General features: G+C 42.4%; 15 protein-coding genes across 15 annotated transcripts; 10 read left to right on the top strand and 5 right to left on the bottom strand.

The window, feature by feature from the left end:
- Positions 1–27: 27 nt before the first annotated feature.
- On the top strand, positions 28–498 carry RTS3 (Rts3p; the record flags this gene model as incomplete). Its single annotated transcript, XM_003682267.1, has 1 exon — positions 28–498. One exon carries the CDS (start codon positions 28–30, stop codon positions 496–498), a length of 471 nt encoding a protein of 156 aa, XP_003682315.1.
- Positions 499–1,366: 868 nt separating this feature from the next.
- Positions 1,367–3,166, top strand: TDEL0F02920 (uncharacterized protein; the record flags this gene model as incomplete). The annotated part of the gene is made up of 1 exon (XM_003682266.1): positions 1,367–3,166. One exon carries the CDS (start codon positions 1,367–1,369, stop codon positions 3,164–3,166), a length of 1,800 nt encoding a protein of 599 aa, XP_003682314.1.
- Positions 3,167–3,486: 320 nt separating this feature from the next.
- On the top strand, positions 3,487–4,797 carry NSR1 (Nsr1p; the record flags this gene model as incomplete). Its single annotated transcript, XM_003682265.1, has 1 exon — positions 3,487–4,797. One exon carries the CDS (start codon positions 3,487–3,489, stop codon positions 4,795–4,797), a length of 1,311 nt encoding a protein of 436 aa, XP_003682313.1.
- A 530-nt stretch (positions 4,798–5,327) lies between these two features.
- Positions 5,328–6,962, top strand: RIM8 (Rim8p; the record flags this gene model as incomplete). The annotated part of the gene is made up of 1 exon (XM_003682264.1): positions 5,328–6,962. One exon carries the CDS (start codon positions 5,328–5,330, stop codon positions 6,960–6,962), a length of 1,635 nt encoding a protein of 544 aa, XP_003682312.1.
- A 299-nt stretch (positions 6,963–7,261) lies between these two features.
- Positions 7,262–7,960, top strand: MTR3 (exosome non-catalytic core subunit MTR3; the record flags this gene model as incomplete). Its single annotated transcript, XM_003682263.1, has 1 exon — positions 7,262–7,960. The coding sequence occupies one exon, from the start codon at positions 7,262–7,264 to the stop codon at positions 7,958–7,960; it is 699 nt and encodes a 232-aa protein (XP_003682311.1).
- An 80-nt stretch (positions 7,961–8,040) lies between these two features.
- Positions 8,041–10,545, bottom strand: CHO2 (phosphatidylethanolamine N-methyltransferase; the record flags this gene model as incomplete). The annotated part of the gene is made up of 1 exon (XM_003682262.1): positions 8,041–10,545. One exon carries the CDS (start codon positions 10,543–10,545, stop codon positions 8,041–8,043), a length of 2,505 nt encoding a protein of 834 aa, XP_003682310.1.
- A 520-nt stretch (positions 10,546–11,065) lies between these two features.
- On the top strand, positions 11,066–11,848 carry TDEL0F02870 (uncharacterized protein; the record flags this gene model as incomplete). The annotated part of the gene is made up of 1 exon (XM_003682261.1): positions 11,066–11,848. The coding sequence occupies one exon, from the start codon at positions 11,066–11,068 to the stop codon at positions 11,846–11,848; it is 783 nt and encodes a 260-aa protein (XP_003682309.1).
- Positions 11,849–11,881: 33 nt separating this feature from the next.
- PTI1 (cleavage polyadenylation factor subunit PTI1) lies at positions 11,882–13,045 on the bottom strand (the record flags this gene model as incomplete). The annotated part of the gene is made up of 1 exon (XM_003682260.1): positions 11,882–13,045. One exon carries the CDS (start codon positions 13,043–13,045, stop codon positions 11,882–11,884), a length of 1,164 nt encoding a protein of 387 aa, XP_003682308.1.
- A 308-nt stretch (positions 13,046–13,353) lies between these two features.
- Positions 13,354–14,193, bottom strand: RNA15 (Rna15p; the record flags this gene model as incomplete). The annotated part of the gene is made up of 1 exon (XM_003682259.1): positions 13,354–14,193. One exon carries the CDS (start codon positions 14,191–14,193, stop codon positions 13,354–13,356), a length of 840 nt encoding a protein of 279 aa, XP_003682307.1.
- Positions 14,194–14,365: 172 nt separating this feature from the next.
- Positions 14,366–15,253, top strand: DST1 (transcription elongation factor DST1; the record flags this gene model as incomplete). Its single annotated transcript, XM_003682258.1, has 1 exon — positions 14,366–15,253. One exon carries the CDS (start codon positions 14,366–14,368, stop codon positions 15,251–15,253), a length of 888 nt encoding a protein of 295 aa, XP_003682306.1.
- Positions 15,254–15,632: 379 nt separating this feature from the next.
- On the top strand, positions 15,633–17,318 carry TDEL0F02830 (amino acid permease; the record flags this gene model as incomplete). The annotated part of the gene is made up of 1 exon (XM_003682257.1): positions 15,633–17,318. One exon carries the CDS (start codon positions 15,633–15,635, stop codon positions 17,316–17,318), a length of 1,686 nt encoding a protein of 561 aa, XP_003682305.1.
- Positions 17,319–17,421: 103 nt separating this feature from the next.
- Positions 17,422–17,856, top strand: DPC13 (Dpc13p; the record flags this gene model as incomplete). Its single annotated transcript, XM_003682256.1, has 1 exon — positions 17,422–17,856. One exon carries the CDS (start codon positions 17,422–17,424, stop codon positions 17,854–17,856), a length of 435 nt encoding a protein of 144 aa, XP_003682304.1.
- A 69-nt stretch (positions 17,857–17,925) lies between these two features.
- On the bottom strand, positions 17,926–19,419 carry CYS4 (cystathionine beta-synthase CYS4; the record flags this gene model as incomplete). Its single annotated transcript, XM_003682255.1, has 1 exon — positions 17,926–19,419. The coding sequence occupies one exon, from the start codon at positions 19,417–19,419 to the stop codon at positions 17,926–17,928; it is 1,494 nt and encodes a 497-aa protein (XP_003682303.1).
- A 384-nt stretch (positions 19,420–19,803) lies between these two features.
- HEM2 (porphobilinogen synthase HEM2) lies at positions 19,804–20,826 on the bottom strand (the record flags this gene model as incomplete). The annotated part of the gene is made up of 1 exon (XM_003682254.1): positions 19,804–20,826. The coding sequence occupies one exon, from the start codon at positions 20,824–20,826 to the stop codon at positions 19,804–19,806; it is 1,023 nt and encodes a 340-aa protein (XP_003682302.1).
- A 186-nt stretch (positions 20,827–21,012) lies between these two features.
- Positions 21,013–21,747, top strand: TDEL0F02790 (PITH domain-containing protein; the record flags this gene model as incomplete). Its single annotated transcript, XM_003682253.1, has 1 exon — positions 21,013–21,747. The coding sequence occupies one exon, from the start codon at positions 21,013–21,015 to the stop codon at positions 21,745–21,747; it is 735 nt and encodes a 244-aa protein (XP_003682301.1).
- Position 21,748: the final 1 nt, after the last annotated feature.

The raw sequence follows: 21,748 nt of genomic DNA, 5'->3' as shown, positions 1-21,748 counted from the left end.
CTATCATGCGAAGAGATCATTAATGAGATGGAGAAAGAGCAGGATGCTATGGTTGTAAGGTTGCTTCGAGAGTTGGAAAAGGTTAAGGAGGAGAATGTGCATTTGAGAAAGCAGTTGGCAATGACTCACTCTAGAGATAACAGTGACAGAGAGCTAAATGGAGAAGAATATGAATCAAATTACCATTATAGCCTTGTAGAGTACCCCTCCACGCCGAACACTTCTCTTGTATCGAGAGCAAGGAGACCCAGTTCCATGAGTCAATCACTATCATTAGAGACTCCTGCTCAATCGATGCATAAAAAGAGGGGATCATCTGTGGTGGGTCCAAGTGGTGCATCTGCTACGATCTTGCTGAATGATGAGAGGCACAGTGTTACAGATGTTGATCCAAGGTTGGCAGTCCCCCGTGGATGGTCAATGTCGGATGAAGTTCCCAAACGTAGGGTTGAAGTGGGTGACGGGACTAGAAGATTACAAGAATATAGGTTGAAATGATCGTTATTAGGTGCGTTACTTCTCATTCGTTAGCATAATTTAGCATTAGTCAGTTACAGGGCAATTACATACAATCAAGATAGTTTAAGGATAAAGCAGTTTTTTTTTTAGGTTTACTTAATGTTTAGTTTAGCTCATGGTATTAAAGAGATAAGGTCGAGAAGACAGATAAAGACAAATAATCTTGATATACAATTTTACACAGTTGATAAGTCTGGCCATTGGATATTTCTAATTTAGTGGAGAGAAGAAGGTGAGTTATCAGCAAAGGGTGACTTGTTTGGATCTGATTTAGATATTATAATGATATGAAACATGTCGCAAGAGAAAAGCTCTTCAATGAGCGTCTTATAATTCCACTCCAGAAGTTTGTATCCTTAGTAGTCTGAACTACATACTAATTAATAAAAATACGTAGTTCCATGTTTCAGATTTTCAATACTATACATTTGAAACAAGGCGATTAAGCTAGCGATGCCCTAGAGTTGAGTGCATATTAAAGAGAGCTGTAGTAATTCTAATAACGGCCAATCCACGTAAGTTACCATTTGAGGTGATTGCAATTTTGCGGACTGGTTTCAAAGGGTAGGAAGGTTCAACGGACTCTTGGGGCATACACATAATTCAAATATCTCGATGAAATGTAACAAGGCAACAACGCCAATCTATTGACTATGATTCGGCTCTTTATGGATCCGCCAATGGTGGTAATAATGGTGATACGTTTGGTGATGAGACAGAATAGGCCAGTGATGGAAATTTTGGTGACAGCTCAATTATAAATACGCGATCTCATCGTTATTGAGATGGATAATCATGCGATTGATCGATCACCAAGCAAACACTTTCGTTTTATCACTCCTTCGATATGCTGGTGAGGTCTTTAGCCTGTCTTTCGTTCATTTTATCGGTAGTATCTGCGTATCCGCCAACCACGACAATCAGTCTAACGGTCACTGATACATCCTATTACTGTCCCTGTTCATCTGAGACAGCATCTGCTTCATGCACGGAATGTACTGTTTCCACCTCTGAAAGTTCATCCGTTACTACCACTTCCACGTCTCAGGAATGCACCGAATGCAAAACCTCTACTGAGACTAGGTGCACTGAGTGTATTAAATCTGAGAGCGAGACAAGTAGCTTCACTCATGGAAGCTCATCGACAACAACATCGACTATATGCACAGAATGTACGAAATCTGAGAGCAAGCCGTCAAGTAGTACTACAAGCTCGAGTACAACCAAGAGTTCTTCGACCATCTCGACAAGTGAAGGTACAAGTAGTGCCAGTACGTTCGAGAGCTCACCCACTCCAAGCTCTACCACTAGCGAAACTACGTCCGAAAGTTTATCGACAACCTCCAGCACTAGCTATTCTACGTCGCATAAGCCATCTACGACTTCTAGCTTCAGTGGATCTACATCATATGGGCCTTCTTCATCTTATAGCACCAGTGAAATTTCATCTCCGAGTTCATTGACTACTTCAAGCAGTAGTGGATCCACAACTCACAGCTCGTCCAGCATCAGTGAGACTACTTCGAGCAGCGGATCTACATTTAAAAGTTCATCCTCGTTTTCAAGCAGCAGTACCTCCAGTACCAGTGAGACAGCACCTCCCATTTCTTCTACTACTCTCACTATTGAATCAACTTCTCAAAGCTCCTCTGCGATATCTAGCACTACTGAGAGCTCAACTCAGAGTTCAGCGACTTCCAGTACCAGTGAAAGTACACCTTCAGGTTCTTCCGTGATTTCCAGCACTAGTTATACCTCATCACATGGTTCATCTTCAACTTCGACCAGTGCAACTCCAAGTTCGTCGGCTCAAAGCTCATCCATCGCCGGGATAACTTCTTCCGAATGTACGACTTGCCGAGAAGTATCCACTCCTGTGATCACTTCTGAAACATCTACTGTATCCAGCACTACCACTGAAACTACCTGCCCCACTTGTTCCACAATTCCGAGCTACACTACTGGAGTTTGCAGTGACTATACCACAACTGTAACAAAAGAGCAGTCCTCACTCGTAACAGTAACAGAGACTCTCGTTCCTGGTTCACAAAACACTGTCACCAAGACCGAGATTACGACGTACACGGCTGAAGTCAATCGAAGTGGTAGCACCTGCCAGGTGATCACAGTCACGGAGAGCTTGACAGTCACAGAGACCAGTACAGCTACAGTTTCAAACACAGGGTGCAACGCAGCGAGTGTTATAACCTCGACAGAGAGTTGTCAGAATCCAGTTACGACACGCACAGATATCACTACATCAACTATCATCATCAGCTCCACAACCGTTGTACCCATCGAATCAACTGTGGTCAAAGAGATATGCACTGAAACTGCATCAACCTTAGTTTCGTTCGTTACAACGGAAACACCAGTCTTCCCAACTACAATAGACTTTACCAATGTCGTTTTGACCACTTCGGACGTTCTAATCACTAAAACGACTCAGTCCTTTATCACAGTAGTTCAAAGTCTCACGACCAATATTCAAATCACCTCTGCTGGTCCAACTCCAAATGTATCCTCCTCTACTCTCGCAGCCTCAGGCTCCCTTCCCAGCACTGTACCAACCATAACTTACGCTGGAGAAGCTATCAGCAACAAGCTTTCGTTCATGATTCTACTACCTCTATTTCTGCTGTTCTAGTCTCGCTGCGAGCTACATAGACCCATATACTACACCAATACATCAAGGACTGTCCATTGCTCCTCACTACAAAGCTCAACTCATCGCGATCAAAGTCCAATCGACCAAACCAATGGTCAATCCCATCTTGAGATGCCCAGGCCACGCAGAAAGCGCCGCAGTATGAGTTTCTCGTTTTTTTTTTTTTCTATCTCATTGAAAATTTTTCAAATTTCAGCTCATCTCATCGCTTTTAAAAGTAGTTGAAAGTTGTTCCTTCACCTTTAACAATTGTACTTGTCACTGAAATTGATACCAATCACAGCATCAATACTGCAAGAATGGCAAAGTCTACTACTAAGAAAGATACCAAGAAGGCTGTCCAGCCAAAGAAGGAAGAAAAGAAAGCTGTGAAGCCAGTTGAGTCCTCTGATTCTTCTGACAGCGATTCTTCTTCATCTGATAGTGATTCTTCTTCATCATCTTCATCTTCTTCATCTTCATCATCTTCTTCTTCTGACAGCGAATCTTCGTCTTCTGACAGTGAATCTAGCTCATCTAACGAAGAAGAGGAGAAGAAAGAGACTAAGAAAGAGACCAAGAAGGAAGCTAAGAAGGAAGCTTCTTCATCTTCTAGCAGCTCTTCTTCATCATCTTCTAGTGACTCTGATTCTTCTTCTGATGAAGAAGCTGAAGAGAAGGTTGAAGAAAAGGCTGAAAAAACCTCTTCCAGCTCTTCTGACTCAAGTGACGACGATTCCTCCGACTCTTCTTCCAGCTCATCTAACGACGAAGAAGAAGAAGAAGAAGAGAAGAAATCTAGCAAGCGTAAGGCCGATGATTCTGAAGAGAGTGAATCTGACTCCAAGAAGCAAAAGGTTGAATTGAGCGGTGAGCCAGCTACTATCTTCGTCGGTAGACTTTCATGGTCCATCGATGACGAATGGTTGAAGAATGAATTTGACCACATTGGTGGTGTTGTCAGCGCAAGAGTCATCTACGAGAGAGGAACCGACAGATCTCGTGGTTACGGTTACGTTGATTTCGAAGACAAATCATACGCTGAAAAGGCCGTTAAGGAAATGCACGGTAAAGAGATCGATGGTAGACCAATCAACTGTGACTTATCTACGAGTAAGCCAGCTGGTAACCCAAGAGATGACCGTGCCAAGAAATTCGGTGACCTTCCATCTGAACCATCCGAGACTTTGTTCTTAGGTAACTTGTCCTTCAACGCCGACAGAGACAACATTTACGAGATGTTCAGCAAATTCGGTGAAATTGTCTCTGTTCGTATCCCAACCCACCCAGAGACCGAACAACCAAAGGGTTTCGGTTATGTGCAATATGGTAACGTTGATGATGCCAAGAAGGCTCTAGATGCTCTACAAGGTGAATACATCGATAACAGACCAGTCAGACTAGACTACTCTACTCCAAGACCAAACAACGACAACGGTAGCAGAGGCGGTAGAGGTGGTGGCTTCAGAGGTGGCAGAGGCGGCAGAGGTGGTGACAGAGGTGGCAGAGGTGGCAACAGAGGTGGAAGAGGCGGTAGCTTCAGACCTTCTGGTTCCGGTGCCAACACTGCTCCATTAGGTAGAGGTAGAGACACTGCCTCTTTCCAAGGTCAAAAGAAGACCTTCGATTAATCTATCCATCCTGCAACCTTACAACTTCTGTAAACTAGTCATTTACTCTCATCTTATTTACATCATTATCTAGCAAGTCTACTGTATATTAAGAAATAATTGATGGCCATAAAGCTCGAACACTTAAAAGGAATCATAAGTAGAAAAATACGCCAAAACCGATGGTCATAACGACAGGAGTCCACTAGCCATCAGGATCCCACGTTCAATAGCTTCAAATCTCGAGACGACAAGAATTCGTGACGCTGACGCCTCTTTTTACCCGAACTGTTCGATAGGTGCCAACTTTGCCAAGAAAATTAATAAGACAATAAAGTTTAATCAAAGACTACCGGTAAATGGACCTCCATTGTCGGTAAAACCGGGGAAGCCCAGTCTGGAGTCGCGTTCACTGCTATTGGTTAAATTACTATTGAAAGTTTGCCGTTAGTGGTTGTTTTTTTGAGTAAGATTGCAGTTGTGAGAGGTTTTGCCAGGGTTGAAGTTCTTGCAGGGGAAGATCGTTTGTTGTTTGAGCCAAGGAGAGGAGTATGTCACTTCTGAGCGTTTTCAAGAAGGAGCGTGATTCACTGATTCCTCGAAGGAAGAGTCATGGTGCGGCAACAGGTAGCAGTAGTGGATTGCTTAACAATAACGTGGTACGACAACTGATCATCGAGTTGAAGGAGCCTCATAGGATATGGAAACCTGACGAATATGTGGTTGGGGAAGCTATTTTGGTTTTGAAGAAGGATACTACGAATTTAGCCCTGAGATTGAGAATGGTGAGTGAAATTAGGGTGAAAACTAGCGGTAGTACCACAGTGAAGAAGAGCAGAGGCGAGAGGTTGTTTGAAAGATCTACTCTCTTGTATGGCGAAGATTATTCGGAAGACCAGGATAAGGATAAGGGTAAGATTACGAATGGTCTAACGAAAGGTGAACATAGGTTCCCATTTAGGATGAAAGTTCGCTCTGGTAGAAAAGTTTTCAGTTCACTAGAGTTCGAAAGAGGTTCTATTCGCCATTATTTACAGTGTCAGGTTGAAAATATGGGCCCCAAGCAGGAAGAAAAACCTGTTTCATGTTGTGAGCAGGCTTTCTTTGTTATAGTACCGGTAGATGTAGCTACGCTGCCGAAACAGAAAACAAGAAGAGTCGTCTTACAGTCTGCTTCGACTGTACGGCAAGTCCCCAAGGGTCTCGGGGACGGATCATCATCTTTTCTCACTAGAACTACGAATAAATCGTCTAACTCAAACTCTTCAAGTGGTTCCAATTCTGAGCTCAACGCAGTAGACAAGACCGTCACCATCTCGGTCAATATATCACATTCAGGTTACTCAATCGGGGAGATAATACCGATAAATGTGTCTGTTCAGCATTATAAGAGTTTTTGTCATCCAGCTGGTCTGATTGTTACTCTGAGTCGAATATGTAGGGTTGGCAGTGGTGGTAAGGACGAGCCCATGGAGACTTTTAGAAAAGATATTTGTCAAAGTGTTTCACCACTTTATGTCGATCCAACAACTTTCCATAGCAACTCTACGGTGTATTTGAAGGTACCAATCGACGCTTTTTCCACATTCACTAGTCTATCCAAATACTTTACTTTCCAATACTACGTTGAGGTTGTGGTCAACCTTTCTCAAAAAAATATAGTCTTCACAGAGTCGAATAGGGCAATTGGAGTCCCAAGTGATACCGCTCTCAGCTCGAGTGAACCGGGCAAGACCAATATCGAGGGAAATATAAATCAAATACAAAGGAAATTTTTAAACATGGTAGGCAACGATGCTTCAGTAGCCGATGACAACGACATAGAGTCGAATATTTTTTACAGGGATATGGTCAACGTACAGAAGCTCAAGAGGCAGAATAACGTCACAGGAATGTCAGTCGAGACGATTATCGGCACCACAAGGTCACAAAGCAAATGTCAAACGATTGAAGTCGAACAAACTGCACAAGTCATTAACGAACTACCAGAGTCACCACTGACTCCAATTACACCTTCTGCAAAAAGTGTTATCAATGACTGGCTCATGCCCGCTTATGCGGATGTAAACTATCCACCGGTGCCCCAGTACACTCCCAACAGTGAAGTTCACATTATAGAGGACAAGAAAGAGCTGGAACATTCGAGACTGAAGCAACTGGAGAGTGACCCACCTACCGATTATTGAACATAGGATCTAAATATTTCATGATAAACATTTAACGAACTGACGATTATGTTATTAATTTTCTCTTATTAGCTACACCACTGACAGTAGTAGTACTCATAATGAAGCTCAGGGTCGGAGTAATCAGACTCAGGTAGCTCGTGAAGTCTGATTACTTGAAGCTTCGAGATGAGCTTAGTGAAAAATCATCAGTAACGATTATGTGCAATTCTTAAGCTTAGCTGTAAATCTCATGATGACTAGTTAAATCCCCAGCTGTTTGACTATTAAGCGCTCACTGAAAGCAATCACACTCTCAAATGAACGTTCAAGATAGGAGAAGACTATTGGGGCCCGCAAATGCCAGACCCATTGCGTTTAGTGCAGAAAAACCAGTTGTAGAAGAACCGGAGAAAGACCAGGACAAACAGGAGAGTATTTCGCTGCGTAAAGGATTGATAGAGAATAGCAATGGATCATCTTTAATCGAGGTAAGCAGTAAAGACCGTCAGTTTTCGTTGATGGCATCCGTATATGGACCTAGAGCTCTTCGAGGTTCGTTCACATCGATGGCCTCCATATCGATACAGCTGCAAAACGGATCTCAGGAAAAGTATGGTCCAACTCAGCTGAGGGAAGTGGCAACTTTCCTGACGAGTGTGTTCAACGCTGTGGTCAACAGATCAAGATATCCAAAATCTGGAATAGACATTTTCGTTTACCTAACGTACGATCGGGATTTAAGCCAATCGAGTTCCTCAAATATATCAGCTCTTATTCCGCACTGTATCACTGGGATAACATTGGCACTGGCAGACGCTGGGATTGAGATCCTGGATTTGGCAAGTGGAGGATATCATAACGGAAATGTCTTTTCGTTCATAAAGAACGGTGATGAGATTACAGGATTCTGGAAAGATGAAGGAGTGAGTAATGATATATCAGACTCTTTGGAAATTTGCAGACAAAGCTACATTCGTTACAAGAGCCTAATGGTTAGCACCCTGATGCAGAAGTGAGCGCACATGAGTAATTGTTAGTTGCGTTTATAAACAGTTCATAAAAAGCTTTAAGTTAATGCATTTTGGGATTGGGAAATCTATTCCAGACTATCAAGAACATTCTTAATATGGCACAGTCTCTCTGAAATAACGCTGATATCACAATCGACTCTCTTTATGTAGTCGGATGACAGCTCAACGCCTAGAGATTTCTTTATCAGGTTTTTGAATGTGCCCAACGTAAAGTTCCTATTCCCACTGTTATCAAGTCTTCCGTTGTTCAGAACATTTACTTTAGTCAAAAGTTCAGTGAGCTCTTGAGTCAATTTACGTGGGGAATCAATGGAAAGATTGGGTGCGACTACCTCAAACGGTTTCGAGACAAGAAGAACTTTGTGAGAATTACCACTGTGATATCTGAACTCATAAGTACCGGGCTCAAAAATCAACAAGTTGAAATCGAAAGTGACTTTACCTTTGGTCAAAGAAGCACTCTGTTCAAACTCGACAATGGTGTTTGTGTTCTTTGGATCATTGGGGTACCCTTCCCGAGACGTAGCGCTCCAGTGACCTAGAGATGAGACCTTTGTTCTTTGACGATCGCTACCAGTCCTTAACACACTGTATAATCCAATCCAATCTTGACTCTTGTACAAGGACGAGGGCAATTGCCATGTTAAAGTGATCGGCTCAGCGACAGGAAAGCTGCCCACGTCATAGTTTGCAAATTCAAGCGAACAATTTGGTGAGAGCTTTGAGGTAACGTTATACAGGGCATTCTGGACAGCCTCTTCCAAATTGTCCAGCTCGACGCTAGTACCGATCTTCAAGTCTTCTGCGCTATCGGACAGTGCAGACTGACCCTCTTGATCTGTATTTTGCAGCATTGATTTGATCATAACTCCTTCGACTTTATCAACAATTTCAGAAACTCTACGCCATGTCTTTGAGCCTAAAAGCGTCTTTTCAATTCCTCCCACACGTACCTTTTCCCCATAAATTCTGTTCATATGAGGTTGCTCAATAAACCTGACTAAAATAAAGTTTGAAACTGTCCATACCGATGCCAGTACAATGTTTTCCCAGTAAAAATTTGTCATCAATACAGTTCCCCAAATACCCGCGACACCCAGGAACGCTTCTGGATTATTCAAGTACCTGTATATACCATGTGAGGTAAGATCCTTCTTTGTAATAAAGTTGCTTAGGAAGAAATCACCGTAAAACCAGCCAAAATCATATATGGCAGACCTAATTTCTGAGTTACACCACGATTGAAGTGCACAAAGTAGTAATCCAAAGATTAGCTGGGTTTTCTCAACGTTTGGGTATAATGCACGGATCCGTGAAATAGTCTGGCAGCCAAGCAAAGTATAGGTGAGACACAAAGAAAAGTTGTAAATGAATTGCCATTGCTGGTATGAATGAACCTGTGTATGCCCGTTTCGCAAGTATAGCTTAGTGAACCATTTTTCCTTAGATTGTTTGTACAATATAAATGAGACAGCAATGGCAGAGAAAACTTTGGTTCCCAGGGTCAAGTTGAAAAGAAGCGTATCACTTGGCTTAATGAAAATCATCCAAAGGATCAAAGAGGCTGATGTTGCTAAAGTAAAGTAATCGGAAAACCTTAGAGGATCAAAATTAATAAAGCAGATCCCCGAATTGATCAAAGGCCTCGAGTAATTGTAGTTTTTCTTTGCAATTAGATCATCAATCTTACTGTTAGTTTCGGCCCCATCGCTGGTTTCTTTCCCATAAGTTTTCTCGATGTGAGGAGATTCAACATATTTCAGGAACAAAAACTGCAAGTAATGACCAAAGAGTGACACCAGCAGCACGCGATAATCGCCACATATGAACGACAAACCATAATAACCCAAATAACCAATGGAATACATGGGATGTGGTGAGATGTTAAATACACCGTCGAAGACAAGTTCTGAGTCCTGCAAGAAGAAAAAATCCCCCCAATACCAGGCATAGTCCTTTACCACACGATGCGCATCGATCTTGACCCACACATTAAAAAGTATCATGGAGATCCCTACTGCGGTCTTCCAGTTAATTAATTCCGACTTGTCTTGCGGTAGCGACAGGTAAACGTAGATGATATACGTGCAGAAATCCTGCATCAAGATGAGATCAACAAACTGACGAAAAAGGAGCCATATATTTAATTCTTCAGGCTTAGAATACATATGGTAATCTTTGGACATCTTAGTAGACAATTCAAATTGACAAAACCTAGCCAAGAACGATTTATTTCCCTTCTGGAATAGTTTATTCCTTTTAGCTAATTTGGTCAACGATTCATAATGCGACTGATAGTGAAGTACTGTACCAATTCCAAGGTTATACGCCAGTCTCCAAAAGAAATACTGGAATAAAAAGACATTCTTCGCCAAACTCAGTCCATACGTTTGCAATAGCCAGTAACATAGCCAAAAATTAGAAGCCAGTGCCAGCGTAATGCATACTTCTAGAAACGATTTTCTCACAGTGGGATCAAACAAAGAACGTACCATATCATGAGTAACTGGCGGATCGAATGAGACACCCGAAGATCGGGTTCTAGCGGAGTGTTCCTTAGTTCCACCCATAGCGTATTTTCACCTGAATTTCACTTAAAGCAGTCGATTGACCAGCGGTACTGACTTAAATCTGGAGAAAAGTGGCAATCTTTCTTATAAGAGGCTAACTCACCAAATTCTTATTTTTGAAGGTGCATGTGAAATATCTGTATTACTTTCATGTGAATTTTGAAGGGCGCGCCAGGAATTAAAGGCGTCACAATTGAAAACTCTGTCATTCCAAGCTTTATTAATTAAATATTGCATAATAGAGCTATCTTAGCTAGTATTCAGATTAGCAAGAAGTAGAAGATTAGGTAGATATGGTTTTTTCTTTATTTTGAACTCAGCGGAATGCTATTTTAAAGGGTGTTGTACCCTTTCGGCATCTTTAAGGTTTCTTCAAAATGAACAAGTTTCTTTATCTACTAGTGCAGAGACTCGACAAGAAACTTCGAAAGCAGGCCAGGTTGGTATTCTATATGAAGGGTACTATCCCCAAAAGTGCTTGTATTGAATTTAGATTGTATAGATTGCAGAGAAGATAGAGATGGCAGAAGAGAGCGTGAACCAGATGAGAAGAACTATAGTATTTACGGTGGTAATTATATACGCTGTTGTAAGCGGTCTCTTCATCTTAGGCTACCTAATTGTACATTATCATTCAGACCTGAAAAGGGCATTTCGACGGTTTACGCTGTCCATCGAAGAGTATGCGCATTTCATGAACATGAAATGGCGGTATAGTAGGGCAATCGATCTGGAGAAATATGTCGAGACTATCAATTACCATGATTTGAAGGCCAAAGGGTTGGACGGATACAAATATGGGCATGTTATTATGGATCGGGATAGCTTCGAAAGGATGGATTCACATTCTGATTGCACATGCGGTGGGGGACTTACCAAGTTTTCGATAGCGGAACTAGAGAAACGAAATCCCAATGAATTGGCCAATGACGACGAAACTTGTTGCATCTGTCTGGAACTGCTTAAGACGCAGGAGTACGATACGATAACAACCCAAGATGGTATGAGGGTTAAGACCAAAGGTGGGCCTCCCACAAAATCTATCAAAGATACCGATATTGTCATGATACCTTGCCAGCACTACTTCCATGCAGGATGTCTGAAGGAGTGGTTTAGTCCACAGAGACGTGGAAAAAGGCGGCCGCTTGTCTGTCCGCTGTGCAGGATGGACATAGTCAAATGTAAGGCGTTCTGTATGAGATTGGGACTGCTAATGAGTGAACTAAAAGTTACGCTCAACTCACATACGAGTCCGAATTTAGGTTCTGAGCGGGTCTCAGAACTGACATCTGACTCAAGTTAATTAGAAAAAACCAAAAATTTATAATGATTCCTTTCATACTGTATATTCCTTTCTCAGATTTTCTACCATTGTTCGTTGATCTGCTGGTAGAGATCGTAGTTGATCATCGGTTAACTTCAATACCTGTTTAATCATATCCCTTTGATTCTGTGGTAATGTTTGCAGTTTTACCATGTTAATAGCACCTGGTTGAGGTGAAATCATTGGAGGTGGTGAGTGCATTGCAGGAGGAGGAGACATGAATGGCATTGGGGGTGGCACAAATCCAAATGGAGGTGGAGGTGGTTGTTGCATTTGTGAATTTTGTGGTGGCATAAAAGGTGGTGCCATTGGCATGGGCATGGGCATATTATTCAATGGAGCCATATTCTGGTTTAAAGGTGTGTTGGAATTGCTATTAACGGTACTTGCTGGTCCGCTATTATTGTTCATTACTCCGTTACCCTTGTGCTGCATTTTTATTACATTGGTAACAGCGTTATAGTCGATAAACCCCATCTCCAGCAACGCCTGCGTGACTGACACGGAAATGTCCATATTAGTCTTCAAGAAACTTTCCAGCTGATTCCTCCTACTATTATCCTGGTTCGCCAAGATTTTCAAGTTCGATATGATCTCGATCAACTGCAAAGGTGGGGTCTTGCTTAAATTCTTCGAAACGGGATCGGCTGCTGTGAAAGTATTGGGCTGAAACTGGGGCAAATGTTGAGATGCTTTACTTAAAATATCAGGGAATGCCACTTTCGCCCCACTAGACGCAGACGAAGACGATGTCGTGATTGTAACGGGTTTGCGAGGTAAAGGAACTTCGGAAACCATCTCGAATGGTAGATCCAGACTCAAATTCCAGGGGAACGAATCTCTGTTTAAAGATATTTCACTCTTTCCAGATGCATGATCTTCATAATTTGGTGGGATGATTCTTTCCAAGTTGCAGGGCAGACCAGTAATACGCTTCAAGATATCAAATGCACGTTTACAATCCCTACTGGTCTTGAAATCGTATAGCACAGCACTAAGTTTCCCAGTTCTAGGGTCATTTTTAGACGTTATATCAATAATAGGTCCCGAACCTGCCACCACGGATGACACTGTATCTTGAGTCCAATCTGCGGGAAGACTTGTCACCTGAATAGTCGAGGATAAGTTCTCGGGCGTCAGCGTATGACGGGCCTTTCTTCTCCGAGGGTCTGACATTAATCTCAGCTCCCAAAGGCACCAATTCCAGATCTCAATGGCTTTATAACGCCTGTTGAGTTTATCTTTCCTAACTATTATAGCCTTTTACTACTATTATGCTGAAAAATTTACTATGTAAAGCCCATCGAGGGTCTCGTGACTTTTCAAGTCAAGCTACATATCGATATTGAGGACGCTATAGAGATCTTATTAATGTGCTTGTGAGTGCTCGATGTAGCCCTTCTTGTGCTTTATTGGCGTGCAAGCTTTTGGATTCGTACCGCGTTGCGTTGTTCTTCTATGAGCGGAACTGATAATCGATGATTTTATATGATGCCGAACTCGCCTCTCATGGCACGCTGTTTCAAGTCCCACAGTGACATCTTCTCGTCATCTGGTAGCACTGCAATCTCACTATCACTCAGTTGTAGCACTTTACTGAGTAATTCTCGCTGTTTGTTTAGTGTCTCTGGGTCTACCGGTGTGGCCGTTCCCTGGTTGCTGCTGTCGCCTGCTCCACCGGTACCATCATCCTTTTGTACTGCCAGCTGCGTCAAATCGTCGACTTTGCTTATACCGTTGGTCAGGAGCAGCTCAGCGATCACATAACTCAATTGTGGGCACTCTTTTAGCAGTTCAACTGCGTCCTCTGGATTCTCACGACACCAGTCTTGAAACACACGTAGTAATTGCAATTGCTCCTCGTGGCTCTTCTTGGCTAACTCACTGGAGATCATCATAGCTGGGGTGGTCATATTGATGTTGACATCGATACCTGCGGGCAGTTCTGGGAACCTTAGGGTGGCATTGTCTTCGAATGAGGTCGAATTCTGCAATCCTGGACCCGAATGCTGTTGTGAGGAATCAGAAACTGATATATCTGAGTTAGAAGCGTAACCACATTTCAACAGTCGAGATCCAAACTGGTACCCATTAAGGTTTCGCACGGCACTGGCGCTGGACTCCAGGTCCTTATATTCGACAAAAGCATAGCCCTTAGATTTACCAGTCTGTGGATCAAACATCATTTTTAGATTAGTCACTGGACCAACGTTACTGCAAAGGTCCAGTATTTGTTCTTCTGTCTGGTCATAGGGAATAGACCCCAAATAAACGACTTTTGAAGGAGCGTGATTCTGTGAAGTATTATTGGACGACCTGCTCATCTTGAATTGAGCTGGGATGGTTATAGATGGTTTCTTTGAGCTATTTGGAGTTTTCACTAGTTTCGAGATTTTTCACTCGAAAAGCGATGAATTTGGTAAAACTTTCATCATCATTAAAACCATTATCAAGAGACAAAGTCCTAAGTTATAGAGAGTTCTTACTAGTGTTTGAATGATGGAATCGAAAGAGGTGATTGTACAGGTCAAGAACCTAGAAAAATCCAAGACAAATGATGAAGTAGTGCTCCACATTTTGCAGGCACTGGATAAAGAAGTGGTCCCCACTGAAAAACTACTCAGAGAGACTAAAGTAGGTGTCGAAGTGAACAAGTTCAAGAAGTCCAGTAATCCTGAGATTGCCAAATTGGTTAAGAAGATGATTACATCGTGGAAGGATGCGATTAATAGGAGCAAGAAAGCCAAACAACCCCAGCAACAACAGCAACAACCCCAGCCACAACAACCGTCACAGCATTCTAGCGCAGAACCAAAAAAACACGATAAATTCTCTTCGACAAAACCGAGAAACAGCAGAAACGACGGCGTCGATACAAATATCTACAACCACAAGCTCCGTGATATGGTTATTCGAGCCATGTACGATGCACTTGCCAAGGACAGCGAACACCCACCAAAATCGATCCTACAAACGGCCAAAGCTGTGGAAGAAGAGATGCACAAGCTCAACAACTGCGATGGCAGCGAAAAGGCCTACAAGGACAAATATCGTATCATTTACTCTAACATTATCTCAAAAAACAACCCGGACCTTAAACATAAGATTACCAGCGGTGATGTCTCGCCCTTCTACCTGGTCAATTGCGATCCTAAGGAGCTAGCACCAGAGCACTTACGTCGTAAGCTCGAAGAAATCGCAAAACAGAACCTTTTCAACGCCCAAGGTGCTACAGTGGAAAGATCGGTCACCGACAGATTCACTTGCGGTAAGTGTAAAGAGAAAAAGGTCTCTTACTATCAATTACAGACAAGATCCGCAGATGAACCTCTCACGACTTTTTGTACTTGCGAAGTTTGCGGTAACAGGTGGAAATTCTCATAATAGCACCAATACCACCTCCATTCAAGTAAATACATATAGAACAAGACTTCAAAAATACAACCGAAAAAAAAGCTGTTGCAAGGAACATTACTAACATTGTGTACAGCCATTGAGGGCTGAGGTTTGGCCTCTTAGTTGACACTTTTTCAAAAATGGCATTTTTTAGCACATTTTTTTCAAGCGGCGTTAGCTGAAATTTGTCAGAAAACACCACAGTTTTGAAGACTTTAGACGTGGGCAACGCTACGGCTGGATTCTTGCTGGTTTGCTAGATCTGTGGATATATAATGACTGCAGTAACAGTTGGGATGGAGATTTATGTGTCTATTGAATATTGGGAAGAGTAAGTTTTGTGGGGAAAGCGGTGAAAAAACTTGGAATGGTTTCGAGCAAACAATCTTTCGACAGTAGAGACACTGGGTTGTTAAAGAATGTGGTCAAAGACCCAAAGTCTGCTCCAGTGGTACAGAATTATGAAGTGACCCCATTGGATTCTATTTCGGATGCTGTTACGGATTTGGAAGATCACGATAAGATTCGTGAAAGTTTAAACCGGTCTTTGAGTCCGAGACATATCAATATGATTTCTGTTGCAGGGGTGATTGGGACCGGGCTGTACTTATCGACAGCGAAATCTCTTCATGTTGGTGGTCCGGGGTCGTTGTTCATTAATTATACCATTATGGGAGGAGTGGTTTACTTGACGATGCTGTGTCTTGGTGAAATGTCTACTTTCATGCCCATTAGTGGATCTTTTTGCTCATATGCCAAAAAATTCGGTTGTGAGTCTTTTGCGTTCGCCTTGATGTGCAATTACTGGTTCAATGATGCTGTTTCGGTGGCTAGCGATCTGACTGCGCTGCAGTTGGTTTTGGATTACTGGAAATCTTCACAACACAATTTCCCATATTGGGCTGCTTCGCTGTTGTTTTGGGTGTTTTTACTGGGGCTTAACGTAATTCACGTCAGGGTTTATGGTGAAGCGGAGTACTGGTTGGCCTTGTTAAAGGTAATCGCTATTGTGATCTTCTTTATTTTAGCCATTGTGGTGAATGTGGGTCATAATCCAGACCATGAATATATCGGATTCAAATACTGGAGTTACAAGGAGGCACCATTCGTGAACGGTTTCAAAGGGTTTGTAACCATCTTTGTCAGTTCGGCTTTCTCCTACGGTGGTACCGAAAGTATCACATTGACCGCAGGTGAGGCAAGGAACCCGATTAGAAACACACCTAGAATTGTTAAGACTGTTTTCTGGAGGATTTTGATCTTTTACGTGGCGACCATGTTCTTCATTTCCATGAATATCCCATACGACTATCCAAATTTGAGCACCAAATCCGTGATGACTTCTCCTTTCACTATCATCTTCCAAATGGCCGGTACCAAAGCCGCTGGTTCATTCATGAATGCGGTGATTTTAACCAGTATCGTCAGTGCTGGGAACCACGCGCTATTTGCAGGAAGCAGAGTGTTATACAACATGGGATTAGAAGGATTTGTTTTCCCAAAACTCATTACAAAGACAAACAGATACCGTGCACCTTACGTCGCTGTAATACTCACTTGGGCCGTTGGTGGACTGTGTTTTGGAGCCAGTTTCATTGGTGCTGGTACTCTATGGACGTGGTTACAAAACATCGTCGGTGTCTCTAACCAAGTCGCTTGGCTCAGTATCGCTGTCACATCTATTAGATTCAGGAAAGGTTTAGCGCAACAGGGCAAGACTCAAGAGTTGCAGTTCAAGAATTGGACCTATCCATATGGACCATATTTCCTGGTAATCTTCGTTACATTGATTATTTTAGTGCAAGGGTGGTCAGCATTTGACCCATGGAGTACTTCAGACTTCTTTTCGTATTATCTGGAATTGTTCGTCTTCCCAACATGCTGGCTCATCTGGTGGATCTTCAAGAGAGACCGCTTCGTTAAGCCAGAGGATATGGATTTTATCACGGACAGATATATTCAGAGTCCTCAAGAAATTGAAGAGAATGAAAGGCTTGATAACCTGGAAGGCTACCCAAAATACAGGCAGATCGTTAGTGACTACTTTTTGTAAATTGATGTTTCATGTACTTATTTATCGAAAATTGTGTTATATCAAAGAAGCGAATCGCCGATACAGAGATGCTAAGAAACATTAACACGACAAGGCCAAAATGATGTTACTGCGGTCTAACGTCAGTAGAAGAGTACTATTTTCCTCCAAAACTATCACAAGAGCACCAAGGCTTCCCCTAACAAGAGTGACAACGAGAACGTATGCGCACTCATGGGACGGTAAGAATCCTAATGAAAAGGTGGAAGCACATTTGAAAGTACAAAGATTGATGGATGATATTCATTCACATCCCAAAGTCATGGAGAAATTAAACGTTGTTAGCGAGATTATGATTTCGAAAGGTCTTGCTAATGAGAATCCTACGAAACCTCTGGGGCCTTGGCAAATGATGAAGATTCTCATGGATAAGGATCTAAAAGTGGCTATGAATGATTTCAAGAGTGAGTTAGAGAATGCTGGTATCAATTTGGGCCCCGAACAACTAGGCCCTTTGATGACAGTACTGGGTATCGAGAAGAAGAACAAGGATGAATGATCTAATGCCAATGCTTTAACTTCATTATATTTTATACTTGTACATACAACTAAAAATCAGCAAACTTTCTCAAGCAAGGTAGTTCAACAAATCGATCTTAGTGACAATGTGAACTGGTCTCAAGCCATCGGTAATAATTGCGGAAGAGTTCTTCTCGAAGAAAGAGTTCAAATCCGAAAGCTTCGACCCATTAGTGAAGACGGTGAACTTCTTCTTACCAGATTTGTTCTCATTGTAAGAGGAGACTTGATCGAAGTTGTTCAATTTCTTGAAGTCGAAGTAGATATCCTTAATGCTATCATCCTTTGACGTACCGTTAGAGATTTTCCTCAACAATAGCGACAATGTGACCAACCCACTCAATTTACCATCTTCCGTTAAAACTGGTAATTGATCGAATGCGTTGTCCTTCAAGATCTTAATGACTTCTGCGAGGCTGGCAGATTCCTTAACAGAGACCACAGGCTTCAAATGCAAATCCTGAACCTTAGCACCGTTGAATGGATCTTTCTTAGTAACAGTGGAAGTCTGCTTGACACGTGCAAGGACTTCGTCATCCCATAGATCGTTCTTCTTCAACCATTCATCGTCAACGAATTTGGTCAAGTAGGATCTGATGGAATCTGGGAAGACAACAACAAGGACATCGTCTTCAGTCAACTCAGGATGCTCTGCTACATACTTCAGCAAAGCAGTGAATGCACTACCCGAGGAACCGCCAATCAAGACACCTTCGTTCGAGATCAACTGACGAGCGTATTTGAAAGAAGCTTTGTCTTCAGTCTTGTACCAAACATCAACCAAGGATCTGTCAAGAACGTTTGGAACAAAATCGTAACCAATACCTTCCACTTTGTAACCTGGAGCCGAAGTTTCGTTCAAAGATTGTGGTTGAGCAAGGATAGATCCCACAGGGTCTGCACCCACAATCTTGATGTCCTCATTCTTACCCTTTAACCATTTGGAAATACCAGAGATAGTACCACCAGTTCCAGCACCGGCAATAACAGCCTTTAGACTGTCAAATTTACCCAATTTTTCCAATTGATCCTGAATCTCCTTACCAGTTCCTAGGTAGTGTGCTTCAGGGTTTCTTGGGTTATTGTATTGATCCAGAATAACTGCACCTGGAATTTCCTTTTGTAATCTTTCGGCAACACCAATATGAGATTCTGGAGAATCCCAAGCGGCTTCAGTGGGAGTACGAACAATCTCAGCACCCAAGGCCTTCAACACGGACACCTTCTCATTCGACATCTTCTCAGGCAAAGTAATGATAGTTCTATAGCCCTTTATAGCACCGATTAAAGCTAAACCAATACCAGTATTTCCCGAAGTTGGTTCAATCAATGTAGTTCTATCGGGATGAATTTCCCCAGCAGCCTCGGCATACTCGATCATGCTCTTTGCAATTCTATCCTTAATGGATCCACCGGGGTTGTAAAGTTCTAACTTCGCATAAACTCTAGGTTTGACACCCAAAGCTGCAGGAAGCTTTGTAAGCTCGACCATTGGGGTATTTCCCACTAGGTCAATAACATTGGTTCTTGTGTCGACAGTCATTTCAATCTTGGTGCACTGATAAAGATAGAGATTTGTAAAGTAAAACTCAAATGATGATCATTTTATAAATACTCATCATGAGATAGCAGGTGAAATTTTATTTTCACTGCTCATCGTAAGTGCCACAGTAACACCCAGTGGTCACGTGATGTCTCTGGTAGGGTTAAACTGGTATAATGGTCTTATTGAGTTCGATATCGACGCTTAGTCATCGACAGGTCGTTGTGGGTCTCTGTGAGTCTTTATGGGTCATCTTGACGGGATTTTTAAAATCCTTACTGCTTGTTTGCGTTTGTTGTCAGAGAATTGCAGCGCATTGTAGATCGAACATTTCATTAAAGGTCACATTATGTGGTTATTTACAAGAAGAACGGTGCCAGTTGTTTATTCGCTTAGCCATTCGAGAAACTCTGGTGCAAAATAGGTGATGATTAATCTTGCACCTGCTCTTAGAAAGCCTTGGTGAGATTCAAAAGCGATAGTCTTGAGATCGACAACACCTTTCTCTGCAGCTGCGTGTAACATGGCGTATTCACCAGAAACGTGGTAAGCACAGATGGGTAGGTCTCTGCAGATATTGCTTGCGTCGCACATAATGTCCAGATAGAAAGTGGATGGTTTGACGATGATACCGTCCGCACCTTCAGCGACATCACGCTTTAGAGCCCTGCGAGCTAGCCCTCTGCCTCCTGGAGGTAGTTGGTAGCATTTTCTGTCACCATGAGATGGTGCTGAACATGCTGCATCACGGAAGGGCCCGTATAGGTTCCCGCTGAATTTGGCTGCATACGACATGACAAAAGTCTTGTGCGAGAGACCTGCTTTGATTAGACCTCTCTTGATATCCTTAATTCTACCGTCAATCATATCACTTGGAGCAACACAATGAGCACCGGCTTTTGCGTAGTTGACTGCAACAGCAGCTATTCTCGAAACACTTGTTTCTCTGTTGATGGTCCCATCATCGTAAAGAACTCCACAGTGTCCATGAGAAGTGTATTCACATAGACACACATCGCACATAATGTATAAGTCTGGAAATTCGCGTCTGATTAATTTGATACCCTGAATCACAGGTCCTTCAGGATCATCAGCAGAAGTACCCACTGGATCCTTAGCTCCTTCTTTCAATGGAACACCAAATAGAATGACAGACCTTAAACCCTTCTCGACCAAAGGTGCCAAGTATTCCCGGAGCTTGTTGATACCCACACGCTTGATGTTTGGTAGAGAGTCGATCTTGCTATTATCGTCAGGGATATCAGAGATGAATAGTGGGAAGATAAGCATATTCTTAGTCAATTGACGTTCACTTTGCCATTCTCTCAACAAGGGATGGTTATAACCTCCAGCAAGGACGGAAGAAATGTCTGTAGTATCAACTTCGAGGAATTCAGCAGTATGCATCTTAACTAAGGGTTCAGATCGTCTTATAAGGCTGCTTTGGTGGTTGAATTGACCATGAAATGTTTGTTGTATGAAAGAATGGAAAATTTCACTGAAAGCTTAAACGCTCGTGCTTCAATACGATCTCATTGCCTAGTAGATAAGACATATAATATACCCAGTTAAGTGTTTGGAGGCCTTGTTAAGATGTCTCACACTTGCGAGGATGAGCATCACGATCATAGCAACCATGGCCATGATCATACGGCGCCAATTCCAACGAACGCTGAACAATCTCTTTACCCATTCATCGACACAGCCAAAATCATATGCCTGAACGCTGTTGCACCGGCTTTGCCTGAACGGTTGGAGCTTTACAAGAGCTTTTTGAAGGAACAGGAGTCCAAATTTGAGTGTGGTTACTATTTGCAGAGTGATGCTGATTGTCAAGTGGTGATCCATATACCATTTACTGGAGATTGTAGATTGTTCTCTGTCATTTTAAGGACTAATGCTAATGATCCTGAGGCAGAGCTAAATTCACCAAAGACTATCAAATTGTTCAAGAATTTTAACAGAAATATTGATTTTGATACGTTGAGTTCTTCAAAAGAAGATTTAAAAATTGAACATCCAGAAGACGTCGGTTTGAGGGATTCTACTGAGAGCACTAATATGGATGAAAACACATTTGTTGAGCACTATTTGCCGAGGCGTATATTTCAAAACTGCTCATCATTAACTCTATTTTTGCAGGACAATTGGTCCATGGATGAGGACGAGCTGTGTAGAATTTACTACGTGGAGTTAAGAGGGGAATTTATGGGACAAAGAGTTTTGAACAACGGAGCTCCCATGCTGAGCGTCTACGAGTCAGCACCAAACCCAGTGGACCATCAGAAATTGGAAGCCGAGCAAGACGAAATAGGCCTCGGCATGTAAG

The sequence above is a fragment of the Torulaspora delbrueckii genome, chromosome 6 (genome assembly GCF_000243375.1).
Source record: "Torulaspora delbrueckii CBS 1146 chromosome 6, complete genome".
Classification (NCBI taxonomy): domain Eukaryota; kingdom Fungi; phylum Ascomycota; class Saccharomycetes; order Saccharomycetales; family Saccharomycetaceae; genus Torulaspora; species Torulaspora delbrueckii.
The sequence above is the reverse complement of the archived record's forward strand: the minus strand, read 5'-3'. Positions and strand labels throughout refer to the sequence as shown.